The sequence below is a fragment of the Octopus bimaculoides genome, chromosome 5 (genome assembly GCF_046866305.1).
Source record: "Octopus bimaculoides isolate indiv1 chromosome 5, ASM4686630v1, whole genome shotgun sequence".
Taxonomy (NCBI): domain Eukaryota; kingdom Metazoa; phylum Mollusca; class Cephalopoda; order Octopoda; family Octopodidae; genus Octopus; species Octopus bimaculoides.
The window spans coordinates 108,212,966-108,227,844 of NC_142932.1; the positions used below are offsets into that span (position 1 = coordinate 108,212,966).

General features: G+C 34.6%; 2 protein-coding genes across 7 annotated transcripts in view; one reads left to right on the forward strand and one right to left on the reverse strand.

The window, feature by feature from the left end:
• The window catches only part of LOC106875801 (nucleolin), a 16,487-nt gene continuing 1,608 nt past the window's right edge, over nucleotides 1-14,879 (reverse strand). For 2 of the 5 annotated variants that reach the window (XM_014924072.3, XM_014924073.3), the window contains exons 2-14: nucleotides 9,889-9,978; nucleotides 8,191-8,242; nucleotides 7,058-7,291; nucleotides 6,879-6,932; nucleotides 6,441-6,512; nucleotides 4,373-4,490; nucleotides 4,146-4,282; nucleotides 3,878-4,013; nucleotides 3,473-3,615; nucleotides 2,276-2,411; nucleotides 2,015-2,151; nucleotides 429-536; nucleotides 1-292 (exon numbers count right to left, since the gene is read on the reverse strand). In XM_014924072.3, coding sequence (XP_014779558.1) covers nucleotides 255-292; nucleotides 429-536; nucleotides 2,015-2,151; nucleotides 2,276-2,411; nucleotides 3,473-3,615; nucleotides 3,878-4,013; nucleotides 4,146-4,282; nucleotides 4,373-4,490; nucleotides 6,441-6,512; nucleotides 6,879-6,932; nucleotides 7,058-7,291; nucleotides 8,191-8,242; nucleotides 9,889-9,978 — 1,455 coding nt within the window. In that variant the 3' untranslated portion in view covers nucleotides 1-254. Of the gene's footprint in view, nucleotides 293-428; nucleotides 537-2,014; nucleotides 2,152-2,275; nucleotides 2,412-3,472; nucleotides 3,616-3,877; nucleotides 4,014-4,145; nucleotides 4,283-4,372; nucleotides 4,491-6,440; nucleotides 6,513-6,878; nucleotides 6,933-7,057; nucleotides 7,292-8,190; nucleotides 8,243-9,888; nucleotides 9,979-13,622; nucleotides 13,768-14,879 lie in introns of those variants that run through there. The other 3 variants (XM_052968203.2, XM_089352913.1, XM_089352912.1) reach the window with 2 other exon arrangements.
• Nucleotides 13,086-14,879, forward strand: part of LOC106875808 (nucleolin) — a 21,490-nt gene continuing 19,696 nt past the window's right edge. The window contains exon 1 of one of the 2 annotated variants that reach the window (XM_089352909.1): nucleotides 13,086-13,474. In XM_089352909.1, the coding sequence (XP_089209035.1) occupies nucleotides 13,466-13,474 (9 nt within the window). In that variant the 5' untranslated portion in view covers nucleotides 13,086-13,465. The remainder of the gene's footprint in view (nucleotides 13,475-14,879) is intronic. The other variant, XM_089352911.1, reaches the window with a different exon arrangement.

Sequence of the window (14,879 nt, forward strand, 5' to 3'; positions counted from 1 at the left end):
AAATATTTTGAATATTTTAATCAGATTAAATTTACATACAATATCAATGGTGAAAAAACTCATGATTATGTACAAATGAAATCACATATGTTCAAAACAGAATTTAAAATGACTTTATTGTTGTCATTAGATGTTTGTGATTGAATTCATAAAATAAGGTGAAATGACCATCTATCACTCAATAGCTACAAAAGCCACAGCTCTCACTTCCATGCTGCTAAATACAGCTTTCACTGCCATGTTGCTAAATACCATCAGTCGCTATCACTGAAGGTCTTTTTCTTCCCTGTTCCTTTAAAAAACAAACAAGCAAAAAAAAAAAATTGTTTAGAAAATATCAGAAGTAAATTAATATTCATTTATTTATCTCAAACTTCAAATACAAAACACAAGATCAAAAAAAAAAGAAAGAAAAAGGTCTTACATACCTCCAAAGCTACTTTGTCCTCCACCACCACCATAACGTTTGCCACCACCACCACCACCACGTCTGCCAAAACCACCACTGCCACCACCACGACGTCCACCACTATAACCTGCACAATCAAATTTCAAACTAAGAAAATCACATGTCTTAACTCCTGAAAACAATCTAATAACAATCTGTTTTATACAAGGTTTAACCTTTTTAATACAAATCCACTTAAAACTGCCCTTGGTTCTATGATAGAAATTTCTTGTTTTAAATTAAACTTTGCATCAAAATTTCATCTTAATTTATATTCCATACATTAACTTAATAATAATCTTTTCTCTTTTACTTGTTTCAGTCATTAGACAGTGGCCATGCTGGGCACCACTTTGAAGAATTTTAGTCAAATGAATTGACCCTAGGACTTCTTTTTTTTAAAACCTAGTACTTATTCTATTAATCTCTTATGCCAAACTGCTATGTTACAGGGTGTAAACACACCAACACTAGTTAACTGGTGGTGGGATACAAATGCACACACACGCACTCACATATATACGACAAGCTTCTTTCAATTTCTGTCTACAAAAATCCAGTCACAAGGCTTTGGTTGGCCTGAGGCTATAGTAGAAGATAATCGCCCAAGGTGACACACAGTGGAACTGAACCCAAGCTTGGAAGCAAACTTTTTACTATAAATCCACGCCTGACTAAGTTATGTTAATAAATTCATTATTTTCAAAAATAATTAAAACAAAGGTAGTGTGATTCAAGAGAAATATGGTAATAAAAGGACTTAAAGGTTAAAGTGTGATAAAAAAATAGGCTGTGTGGTAAGTAGCTTGCTTACCAACCACATGGTTCCAGGTTCAGTCCCATTGCGTGGCACCTTGGGCAAGTATCTTCTACATAGCCTCAGGCCGACCAAAGCCTTGTGAGTGGATTTGGTAGACGGAAACTGAAAGAAGCCCATCGTATGTATGTATGTATGTATATATATATATATATATATATATGTATGTGTGTTTGTGTTTGTCCCACCCCACCCACCCCATCGCTTGACAACCGATGCTGGTGTGTTTATGTCCCCAAAAAAGAGACCGGTTCGGCAAAAAGAGACCGATAAAATAAGTACTAGGCTTACAAAGAATAAGTCCTGGGGGTCGATTTGCTCGACTAAAGGCGGTGCTCCAGCATGGCCACAGTCAAATGACTGAAACAAGTAAAAGAGTAAAAGAGAACTAGCCACTAAATAAAATTATGACGGTCATGAACAGAATTTCTCATACAGACACCTCAAAACTGCTAGATGTTAACAAAAGTCAGCAAATATCTTTGTTGGTCCTGAAAAAAAGAACTGTCTATTGACACCTGCCTGTAGTGATGAGCTCAATGTCTATGTTTAGAGACACAAAGATATTAGAAGTTCAATTATCTGAATATAATTTTAACATGTTTACTGCATAAAAGCTGAAGAAAGAACACAATTAAACAAAATATACCAATATTTAAAACATTTCAGACCAACACCCTATACAATCAGATTGTATCAGATGTCACAATCTACTCTAACAAAATGAGGTAAATCAAAAGTTACTGTACCTCCACTTCTTCCATCACCTTCACCTCTGCTTCTAGCAAAGTAACATCGAACATTTCTGCCATCAATGTTAGTGTCATCATGTTTGTTTAAAGCATTTTTAGCTTTTGATGTAGATTCAAATTCCACAAAAGCAATTCTAAACAAAATAAATAAATGTCATTTTCAAGAGCAATCAACATAACTGATGTTAAAAAGGAAAATATACAAATGATCAGCCAGAAATTAAAAACATCCTAAGCAATGCAGTTATTTTTACATACCCTTTTGGCTTTCCAGTATCTGAAAATATTGGTATTCGTACATCAGTAGCATCTTTGAAACATGATCGCAAAGAATCCTCTGTTGAATCATAGGATAGATTTCTAACTAACAGCACACTGGATTCTTCAGGTTGATCTAAAATATAAAAAAATCAAGGGTGTGTGTGTAGTGGCTATGAGAGGCATCAGACGTAGTGTACAAGACAGAAGAATGTGCTGGTATGGATGAGAACAGCTGCATAAAGAAGTACTGATCCCTAACTGTGAAAGGAACCTGTGCAAGGAACCCAAGATGTGAAGCGAGGTGGTGAAATATGATCGTTGGTTGTTGAGCCTCTTAGAGATGACAAAAGTCTGAGACTTCTGGCAATTTGCCTGCTTGAGATTGTGGTTATCCATATATCCATGCATGTCTTTTTCAGCCATATCCCCCCACCCAACACACACAATACCTGACTCCTGTCAAACTGCCACCAGATTCCTCCCCTCTACTCTCCCTCATGCTGCAGGCTCCTCCACTCTCTCATGTGTCTCCCCATGCCCTCACATATCTTCCCTACCTCTTTCCCAACCACTTCAATTTCCCTCATTATAACTTACTACAGTCATGTCTTCCTCATCCCCAAACACATACCCTCACACTCACATGGAACATCCCTCTCTATCCCCTCTGCACAACTTATACCCCCTCCACTTTCCCCTGTGGATAGACTCCAATACATCCCCACACCATCTATTTCTTTCCCCCAACTCCCTTCTCCTACTAGGATAGCCAAATAATCCCTCTTAGTAAGATGACTATCTCTGTCCTCCTATCATACTCCAACCTCCTGTCTGGCATACAACTACTCCCCTTGATTCACTCCCTCTCTCAACCAAGATGCCTTTATCTTGCAAGTTACCCATGCTGGTAACATGTAAAAGGCACCCAGTACACTCTGTGAAGTGGTTGGCATTAGGAAAGACATCCAGCCATAGAAACCAACCCAAAACAGACAACTGGAGCCTGGTGGGGCTCTCTGGCTTACCAGCTCCAATTAAACTGTTGAACCCATGCCAGCTTGGAAAAAAGACATATGATGATGTTGATGATGATAGGATATTAATGCAAACACTAACTTGAGTTATTTTCGATCCGAATCTCTAACAAATACAAATACATAAAAAGAAAAAAAAAAAGAAAAAAGAAAAATTTACCATCTCTAAAGCCACCTCTTCTTTTTTTTGAAGAACCACTTGCGTAATCCAAGAACAATTTTTGGTCCCCACACGCAACCCCTTGTTTATTTTCAACAGCATCCTTTACTTCTTCAGCACTACTAAACTCAATGTAGGCAAACCTAGGTGTAAAAAAAAAAAAAAATAATAATAAGACAAAAACATACACAGTAGTTTTTACCAATATTATCAATAGTTTGAGTTAAGCCTTGCGCATGGGAACCCTCTCGTTTCTAAAATTTTTGACAAGCCCTTTCTTATATGAACTATTAAAAGTCTAGTTGCTTTTTACAATATTTCTGAAAACACCTTTATCTAATATGACAAAACAAGAACATCCAAACAAATGATTCTCTAATTGATATGCAGTTCAATAAAGCTTACCCTCTATGTGTATTTCCCCTGAATGGAAGTCTAACATTTTGTGCACCAGGGAATATCTCCGACAGATTGCTCCTGATACTATCTTCTGAATCATCAAAGGACAAATTCTTCACAAACAGGGATTTTGAATCGTCCTCTGCAGAAAGGGAAGAGAAAAAGAAAGTTCATCAACTTCAACTGAAATTTGCAGTGTTCGGTGAATCAACGCAACAGGACATCTTGTGCAAAAAAAAAAAAAAAAAAAATTCAGGAAATCAAATCAACATACCCTTAGTCCTTTCTGGCTTTGATGCCCCTAAGGGTCTACCTTTTTCAAATGCCAATGTGGACCCTTTATATTCAAGATCTTTCGTTGCTAAAACTGTATCAAGATCATCAGGATTAGCTAAGTCAATGTGGGCAAACCTATAACAGAAAGCAATAAAAATGAATGAGGATAAAGTAGAGAAGAGGATACGAAATGTAAAATGGCTAATAAACTATTGTAATACACACATTCTGTCATTACGCTTGCGAACAGATGTAAATGCAATTCCCTTCTTCTTAAGAAATTTCTCAAGCTTCTCAATGGTCACTTCCTGGGGAACATTTCTGCACAGAACAGTAACAGGTTCTGAAAAGGAAGATTAAAAAATAAAGACTCAATATTAGCTTACTTTAATAACCAATGATATAGTCAGCAGTAAATAATGAACAATAACCAATGATATAGTCAGCAGTAAATAATGAACAATAACCAATATCAACTCATATTTTATTACAATTTCTATGAATAAAAAAAATTCAAAAAGAGCTTATATTAGGTATCACTCTAGAGCTCTGTAGAAAGGAGACAAGCACAGTTTGACTACGCAAAAACACGCTTTTTGCCTGATGTCAAAATACATTTTTTTCCTGTTGACAGTTTTATACCATTTGAAAGAAAGTTCTGGACGTGAACTTTCTTCTCGTATACTTTTCATCAAAATCTGACACTTCCATATCATGCCAGGTCCTCTCAATCACAATCATATTTCCACCCATTCAAAATGTTTGTCCCACTTTTTGTTTCTGACTGCTGAATGGTAGACCTTGTTCTAGTTCAATGTGTTTGAGCACTATAACTTGATTTATGTTGAAAATGATACACTCATGAAGGAGACTTTTTTTTTGCTTTATCTTAATGAAAAAATTGCTGGAGGTAGGTCAGATAATCATTATAAAATATAAAAATGAAAATTTTACTGTTAGAAAAGAACTTATTTTCTTCAAGACTTTTATGTCATAAGAAAGAAAAATTTCTCATGAATTCAATACAGCCATTGGTGAATCTGACTATGAAATGGTGCAAAAACACAAAGTCAATACAAAGGGGACTACCATGGCTGCCCATATAGGATTAATGCATACTGATGCTACTTGTCAAACACCAGTCTGACTAGCCATTCATATGTATATGTAAGAAAAAACAAATCTATTAAGAAAAAAATGCTAGGTGTAAAGGTGTGTGTGTTAAAGGAGATTACAAATTTCTTTTTTTTTTTGATTGCTTAAATCTCACAATGAACTAACTACCCTTGGTTAAAAAAACTCTTGCGTTCTTTCATATCATCAATCAATAAAATGTGTTTATGGAGAGAAAAACTATTGAAAAACATCAATATATGTCAGAGTGACAAAGAAACGAGGAAGGTACCAGGTGGCTGTGGGATGTGTTAGAAGCAACAGCTAATTCTCCCTTAAATCACGTTTTTTTGTTTGAAAATATTTTCAAAAACATTTTTTTTTTCTACTGAAAAGGCACCTTCCATCCTTTTCAAGTTCATAGTGCAAAAAAAAAAAAAAAATCAAAATCCAGGTAATGAAGGGTAGGGGGAAGAAAAAAATCACAAACTTTCCAAAATTTTTTTTCATAAAAAGCTTCCCCACATCATTTCCAAGGCTGTGGTAAAATATATAAAAAATCGGAAAAATCCCTGTCAAAATGGAGACAATCTGATTTGTATGGGATCCTGATATGAAACTCAACTGTCTGTAGCCAATTTTAATAGGCCATTAAAATTTTATTGGAATGGTATCATGTCCTAAAATTCAAATCCCCATGGCTTGTACTTTTGGATTTAGTTAGGTCCAAAAACACTGTGAAATCGACTGTTTGTTACATGCAACAAAATAGACTTTACATAAATATTTTTAAAATTGCACCCCCAAAAAGTAGGCAACTTCTATCCCACGAACACTTTTAATCTGTGTAATTTGAAGATGATTATCACCTCAGTTTCAAAGACATGACCTCACAAATATGGCTAATTATTAATTTAAACCTAATTAAGCAAGGTTTTGACTAATTTGCTGACCATTCAAATTGTCGTATTTCATAAAATATTCATCTAAATTTCACAAATGAGGTATCAAAATGTTTCTTTTTGGATTCTCTCCAAGAATAAGTATAATAGAAGTTGGATTAAAATTTTTCAAAAACTCATAGTGATACTTATTTATATACAAAATAGTCAATACATACATATTCACTAGTTGGTTTGAACATGTATGCATTAAACTTTCAAAATTCAAATTTCCTTACCATCAACTTTAGCTTTTTTGGCATTTTTACCATCAGCCATTTCCTTTTTACGCTTCTTGGCCTCTTTTGACCCTGTTGTAGACAAAAATTGAAAAGATCTTACCAGTATATCTAACATCATTAAGATTCTATTTGTAACTAGTTAATAAATAGAAACAACAGTCTATGTAGCAGTTATGAAACATTATTAAATATTCATAAATAGAGAAATTAAACCATAAATAAAGGAAACTTCATATAAGAATCATATGCAATGATTTACAGCTAAATATATGAAATGAAATCAAGTGATCTAAAAATGTAATAAGAAACCAAGATAATGTATCAAACATTCTGAATGTTATACCAGTTATTTAGCAAAGAAAAACTGAATAGATTAAAAATACTAGAAGAAACCACAGATTAGCAGAATATTAAAAACAAATTGAAAATATTCACCATCTTTCTGTTTAGCATTTGATTTTCCAATGGCCTTTGATTTAGGAGTATCATCTAAATTTTAAAGCAAAGATGTTATGTTTTAGTTTAATAAAAGAAAAACACTTGCTAGTGAAATTATTTTCCAAGACAGATCTTAATTTGTTATCAATTATTAATTGACTAAAAAGGCTGTATACCTTCACTAGTTTCTTCTTCACTAAAATCCTCTTCATCAGAGTCACTAGATTCAGCAGCTGCTACAGGTTTTTTCACCTTTCCCTTTTCTTCTTCTTCATCATCATCTTCATCTTCATCATCTTCTTCATCTTCCTCCTCCTCCTCTTCATCACTGTCACTTTCTTCATCCTCACTGCTTTCTTCTTCTTCTTCTTCTTCCTCCTCACTGTCACTAGATTCTGCCTTCTTCTTAGCTACATGCAAAACAAAAGTAAGTTGTTATCGAAAGAATAAAGCAGTATAATCTATTCAAGGCAGAAAAATTCAAGTTTCTTCTATGTGTACATCAAATCCAATATAGAGTAAAATATTCCGCCTTGGACTCCTTATATCACTCACAAATCACAAGACTATAAACGACTGTAAGCAGAACACATTTCACAAATAAAAAAATCAGCAAATCCAGATTATTTGAAAAACCTATGGGAAAACCCCAATAAAATCTCGAATTTCACCCCTATAGACACTCCTTGCTGAAAGCAGGCAAGTGTTAGCAACAGGATGTGCATTCAGCTGTAGAATGTCTGCATTGAATTTCATCTACCTCAGGCAAGGATAGAAAAGTGGGTGTTAACCCTTTAACATTCAAATTATTGTCAAATCTAATGTTTGTTTTATTCACATTATTTCGAATTAATCCTGCTTCAAGAACCCAATGATATGATTGTTTATTTTTAGAATGACATTGTAAGACAGGAATGAAAGGCCAGATTTGGCTGGTTTGAACATAAAATGGGTAGAATATTTGAGGCAAATGTGGCCAGTTTAAATTCTAAAAGACTAAAACTTTTGATATACACATATTTATTCAAGCCATGTCAATGAAACTCCAACTGTGACAGATACTCACTAATCCTTTGTTACATTTATTACTCTAACCCATTCTCACCTAAATTCTCTTGCTAACTTTTCCCATTTAATAATCCAGTCAAATGTAACAGAGAAACAACTCATCTTTCCACTCGTTTTCATTTCACTTCTACCCTCAGTCACTCTCAATCCTTTGACAGCTTTTCACTTTCACACTACTTCCTTAGAGTAACAACAAATAAAAAATCATTATTATATTTGGATAATACTCGTCAAGCCTTACCAAGTGTTTCTTTGCTTTTTGTCAGCTTCTTAGTTTTCATAACAGGAGCTTCCTAAAAATAAGCAATATTTTTTTTCTTAAGCATATTTGAAAATTTTTTATTTGAAGCATCACTACTGTAAACTGCAAATTCACAAGGTAAAATTTCATATTTTCTACAACTGCTTTTGACATGCAACTTGCAGCTGCAGGTTAAACATAAGTAAAATAAAACATTTCCAAAGCAGATATTCTTTTTTCACTTATTCTTTTTTATTTGTTTCAGTCATTTGACTGCGGCCAAGCTGGATTATTGCCTTTAGTTGAACAAATCAAACCCAGAACTTATTTTTTTGTAAGGCTAGTACTTATTCTATTGGTCTCTTTTGCCAAACTGCTAAGTCACAGGAATGTAAGCATCACCTTCGAATATTGGGCTTCACAGAGGCAATGACGAAAGACAGAGACCTCTGGAGATATGCTGTGACTGAGAAGACCTGGCAAATAAAGTGAGTTCACAGCTGTAACCCACACCAGTGTTGCATAACCAGCTCACTCAAAAGTACCTTGGATCGTAGAGTGACATGCTATGCATGAGGAGACCTACTGAGTCAAGTACATCAACATCAAAATCAAATCAAGTGAAAATTGTAGTTGTGACCCCTTTGCCGGTAGCATGTAAAAAGCACCATCCGAACGTGGCCAATGCCTGCGCCACTTTGACTGGCTTCTGTGCCAGTGGCACGTAAAAAGCACATCCGATCATGATCGATGCCAGCTCCTCTGGTCTCTGTGCTGGTGGCACGTAAAAAGCACCCACTACACTCTTGGAGTGGTTGGCGTTAGGAAGGGCATCAAGCTGTAGAAACACTGCCAGATCAGATTGGTGCCTGGTGCAGCCTCCTGGCTTCCCAGACCCTAGTCAAACCGTCCAACCCATGCCAGCATGGAAAATGGACGTTAAACGATGATGATGATGAATGCACAGAAGACAAAATAAATACATTAGAGTATTGAAGAGACTGCAAGGCAATTTGCTGCCTCAACTCATTGAATACATCTCTGTATATGAGTCTGTAAGATATATATGCATATTTGTGTTTGTGTGTGTGTGTATTAAGAGTCAGATGAATAAGGCACTTAAAGGTAAAGCACCAGGTTAGGTCTGAATTAAAATGCATGCACAACTATTATAGACAAATACCAACATTCGTACAGAAGTACTGGCAGAAGGATATTCAGGTTATGTATACAGTTAATTGAACTCAACTGAGTATATCGTCAGCCCTTGGGCTAATTCAGAAATGCACATTTTATATATATATATAAAACAATAATGGTTTCAAATTTTGGCACAAAGATAGCAATTTCAGAGGAGGAGTTAAGTCAATTACATCAACCCTAATGTTCATGCGGTATTTATTTTATGAACCCTGAAAGGATGAAAGGTAAAGTCAATTTCAGAAGAATTTGAACTCAGAATGTAAAGACAGATGAAATACTGCTAAACATTTTGCCTGGAGTACTAACGATTCTGCTACCTCACCACCATAATAATCTTTTCTACTATATATACACACTATCCAAAAAATTTTCTTACATGTTCCAAACTCAAAGATCATCAATTTTACAGGTACCATGCTACTTTATTCATAATTGAGGTCTGCTAGACTTTTGATACAAATAAAGCAAAATGAAAAGAGTAATAAAATAACTTACCACTTCCATTTCTTCTGATTCTGAGGAGGAATCCTCTGAAGATTCTTCAGGTTCTACAGGTTTGACAGGTTTTACTGACTTTTTTGGAGTCTAGTACAAATAATAAAAATACTAATTGAAACAACTATCAACACAAACAGGTATTTTTCTGTACAAAATTTCATCTTTTCTGCTGGTTCTTAATTTTATATTAACACATCAAGACTCTTTGGTTCACTTTCAGAGAAGTTGTCTAATAATAGGTTTATTATTATTATTATTATTATTAAACTTTTTCAAACTTTTCGCTAAAAAGAATTGTCTTCCAAGTTAGTGATGTTTGATTTCTTATGAAAACAAACATGTTTTGCTCTTAAACTTTACAATGCCATAAAATCAGAGGGGGTTTATGATTTATTACTTTAAAAAGAATGCAAAGAAGTGTATCTTTCATATAATATTAACATAAATGACACCATAATCTGCACAAAGCTCAGACTGGGAGGACCTTACTGTATACATGAAATTCATCAGCATTGGAAACAAAAATTCTCAGTATACAAGAATAAATGATCATTGATACAGTTAAATTATAAGAAACATGTGCAAAAATATAAATACATTCAAATCATAAATTACAAATTATTGACGGGGCAAACAATGGTTCACAATTTGAAAACAGTTGCATCAAAATTCTGTTAGATGCTTGAATTTTGTGAACTATTTTGAAAATGAAACAAACATTTTATAGCAATGGCATAACTACAGATGTGTACCCCGCTGACTTTGTTGCCTCATAACTTCCAGAAAACTAGATACTTTCTAATGAAATTTTTAACGAATACTGCTTAGATGCTGCGGATTCAGAGTATATAGAGATTTATGGAAAAAGAATTTTCCGAGAGGGTGGGGAGAGGAGTTTCGGAAAAATTCACACAATCTGACTTTTTTCCCTCACAACATTCAGGAAAATGGATATCTTTTAGTAAAATTTTATACAAATACCTTTGAAACGGCATAGATTGAAACTATAAAGAAATTTGTGGGGGAAATTTTTTATGGGAGGGGGAAGAGTTTCGGATCAGGAAGACTAAATAAGTTGGAACTACTTCAGGTACTTTTTGGTTATCTCACCCGCCCCCCCCCCATTAAAAAATTGGGTATCTGCCCACTAAAAAATCGAGTTAATGTGGCAACAAGAGATTGGATTAAAAGAGTTAGATCCTTTTGATTCAATACTTCAACACGTTGTTAACGTTTGGCCTCCTCATTAGGCATGGTATGATTTATTATAAAAATATCAGATTCAGCAAGATGCTTAATTTTTTTCCATTTTCATGCTTATTAATCTTTTCAGTTTTGTATGATTTGTTAAAAATAAAATCCGATTCAAAATGATGTTTCATCTTTTCACTTTTTATGTTGAGGGTTAAACATTTTAGTTGAAGGCGATAACCAAAAATACCGATATTTCTCATAAAACGGGGAGAGATAACCCAATTTTTTAATGGGGGTGAGATAACCAAAATGTACCCTACTTCGTTTTGATGGGGATTTTCCCTATTTTTTTAACCACAGCCTTTGAAATGATGGGGTGAGGGCATCTTTTTATGAAAAAAAAAGTTTTGAAAATTTTTTGTACACCCCCCACTCCAGACCGATTTTGGTCAATTTTTTTTTGCTCTTCAAAACCATGGCCTTTTCAGTAAAAAAAAAATTTTTTAATTGTTAATATTTTCTGAGGAAAAGGTGAGTAATTTAAGGGTGATTTGGCAGGTGTTTCTAGCACATCCCAAGACAACCCTCCTCGTTTCTTTCTCACTCTCGAATGTATTGATGTTTTTCAATATTTTTTCTCCCCAATAAATACATTTATATGCTATAAAAAAAAATTTGAAAAATCACGATTTTTTTGCAACCTCAGTCCCCGCCCCCGATTGTTTCTGTTAGAGCTTGAGAAGGTCATTACTGGCATTTATCCAGTGATTTAAAAAAAGAGGTATGTAAAAGGTTATTTCTTGTAATAGCATACTTTACTGTTAGAAAAATGTTTTTTTTTTACACACACACACACACACACACGACTTCGCTTGATTGAGGTGGGGTGAAAATTCAAATTATAATTTTTGTTGCTTATATTCAACCAATCAATGGACCACGCATATATTAATTTGGCATCATCATTCCATAAAATATATTTTAATGGGAGAAAAATATTGAAAAAGCATCAATACATGTGAGAGTGGGATGTGCTAGAAACAACAGCCAAATCTCCTTTGAATCGTACACCCTTTCTCTGAAAATACATTTTATTTATTTATTTTTTTCCAAAAACGCTCCTCTCATAGTTTTTAAGTTTAAAAAATTGGCCAAAATCGGTCCAGAGTGGGATGGTGAGGAATGGGGGGAGGGGGGGATTCAAAAGTTTTTGCCCAAAAAGATGCCCACCATATTTCAAAGGCTGTGGTGTTAAAAAAAATGGGAAAAATCCCCAACAAAACGGAGTAGTTCCAACTTATTTTGATCCAAAATTCCTTCCCCCCCCACCGGGAAAATTTCCCCACAAATTTCTTTATAATCGTAATCTATGCCGTTTCAAAGGTATTTGTATAAAATTTCATGAAAATTATGAGAAAAAAGGATCAATATACAGAACTTCGCCCGTGAACAAAAGAAAATAAAACAGTATGCTAGAATACGAATATGAAAAAAAAATTGGGGTTAACGACCCGGGGGCGGGGGGAACTTTCGGAAAATTCACAAGATCCGATTTTTCCGTCATAACTTTCGATAAAATGAATATTGATATTTTTTTTACGGAATCCCACGTTTTTGGTTATAGAGGATCCGATTCTGAAAAAAAAAAAAAAATTTCAAAAATTGCATTATCAAAATTTCACCCCCACTTCAGTTTTCACTTTTTCAGATTTCTTTTTCTCTTCTTTTTTTTTTGCGAAATACGTAGAAAAATACGAAGATTACGATTCTGAAAAAAAATTTGTTTGTAAAATTTCAAATTTAAAAAAAAATATATATATATATACCCTTCAGACCTTCAAGCAGGCTAGCCACATGCTAGAAATAACAGCCAAATCTCACAAAACTACGATAGCATAATGTAATCAATCTACTCACCTCCCTGCAAAAGATTTCTTTCAGAGTAATTTCCCGCAGTAATATGACAAACTAATTCATGTGAAATAAACAAAACAACCGTCAATTTTCACTTTTAGACAGCGGGATAGAGGGGAGAGAGGAATTTTGGGTTGTAGTTTTTCATGAAATTAAAATTTGAATTTGTTTATTTCTTCCATATTCTTAATCTCCGTATTTTCCCATGGAGATTAATTGAAAAAAAAAGTTTTTAAAGAGTTAAAAAAAAATAATTTAAAAAACACTTTAATTTCACCGCTAAGTTACGGGGACGTAAACACACTAGCATCGGTTGTGAAGCGATGTTGGGGGGACAAACACAGACACACAAACATATACGACGGGCTTCTTCCAGTTTCCGTCTACCAAATCCACTCACAAGGCTTTGGTCGGCCCGAGAAGACACTTGCCCAAGGTGTCACGCAGTAGGACTGAACCCAGGACCATGTGGTTGGTAAGCAAGCTACTTTATTTCATAATATTTGCCAAGGCGTTACAAAGAGGGGACGAACAAGGACAGACAAACATAAAAGGGGTGAAGTAGCTGTATCGATTAAATATTTACAATTTTAAATATACAATAATAGTTTGATTATATTTACAATGTTCGATTAAAGCTTTGCTCATTACAGATGCAATTTGTAATGGCTTTCCTGAAGGATAGGCATCCGACCACCAGGGTAGATCCCTTGCTTTTTCTTTCCCTTGTTTTTAGCTTCCACTTACCTGGTGCACACAGCCACTCCTGCGCCTATGATATAATCTATAGGTATCTTTTTTTTTTGTTATTGTTGAAAAATTGAAATTTTAGATACAAAAATTTTTTTCAGAATCATAATCTTTGTATTTTTCTACCTATTTCGCAAAAGAAAAATTTCCGGAACAAGTGAAAAATGATTGGGGGCGGGGTGAAATTTTGAAAATGCGATTTTTGAAATTTCTTTTTTCAGAATCGGATCCGCCATAACCACAAAACGTGGGGTAGAGACGGACTATATGTAATCTGAACCTTCCCCCCCTTATTTATTAATTTTTTTTTACGGAATCCCACGTTTTAGGCTATGGAGATTCCGATTCTGAAAAAAGATTACATATAGTCCATCTGGACCATTTTGAAATTTTAATCTCTTTTACGTTTCTTGTTATTTTAATTGCAATGTCATGGCCGATTGACATCGTATTTCGCTTTATTGCTCACATATAAATCAATTCTAAGATGATAGAAAACAAGACGATTAGTTTTAAGTTCAGTCACGACAGATACCTCCAGAAACTAATCAAAAGTTGGCAAACAAATCTGTTTCTTTGCAAAAAGCACTGGATTTTAATGTTACGTTAAAAATTACTAAATTGACATAAACATTGTATACACAAAATACAATCTTGTCTACATTCATACATTTTTTACCCTTTCTATACAATGTTTCTGCTCACAGAACAAAATGGGGTAAGACCTAATCGGGCAAACTAAAGGGTTTGACCAGGCCTCGGAACATTCCCATCCTGAATGTTCCGAGTCGCCTCACCAGAGCCAAGAAACAAAAGAAAAATAGTGTAATTGATGTAAAACGACTTGCTCTGAACGAATGTGAGAAAAAAAAAAAAAAAATGCGCTCCCGCGAAAGGCGGGGTGGGGAGAGGACTCGGAACATTCACATCGTCACATATCGTCATGATATGGCCTCTGAATTATAGTGTTTGACCCGGTGACAAAAATTTTTTTTTAATAGTCTAATGGGTGTAAAACAACTTGCTGGGAACGAATATGTATGTATGTGTGTGTCTGAGTGTGTGATGTGTGACGATGTGAATATTCCGAGTTCTCTACCCACCCCGCCTTTCGCGGGAGCGCATTTTTT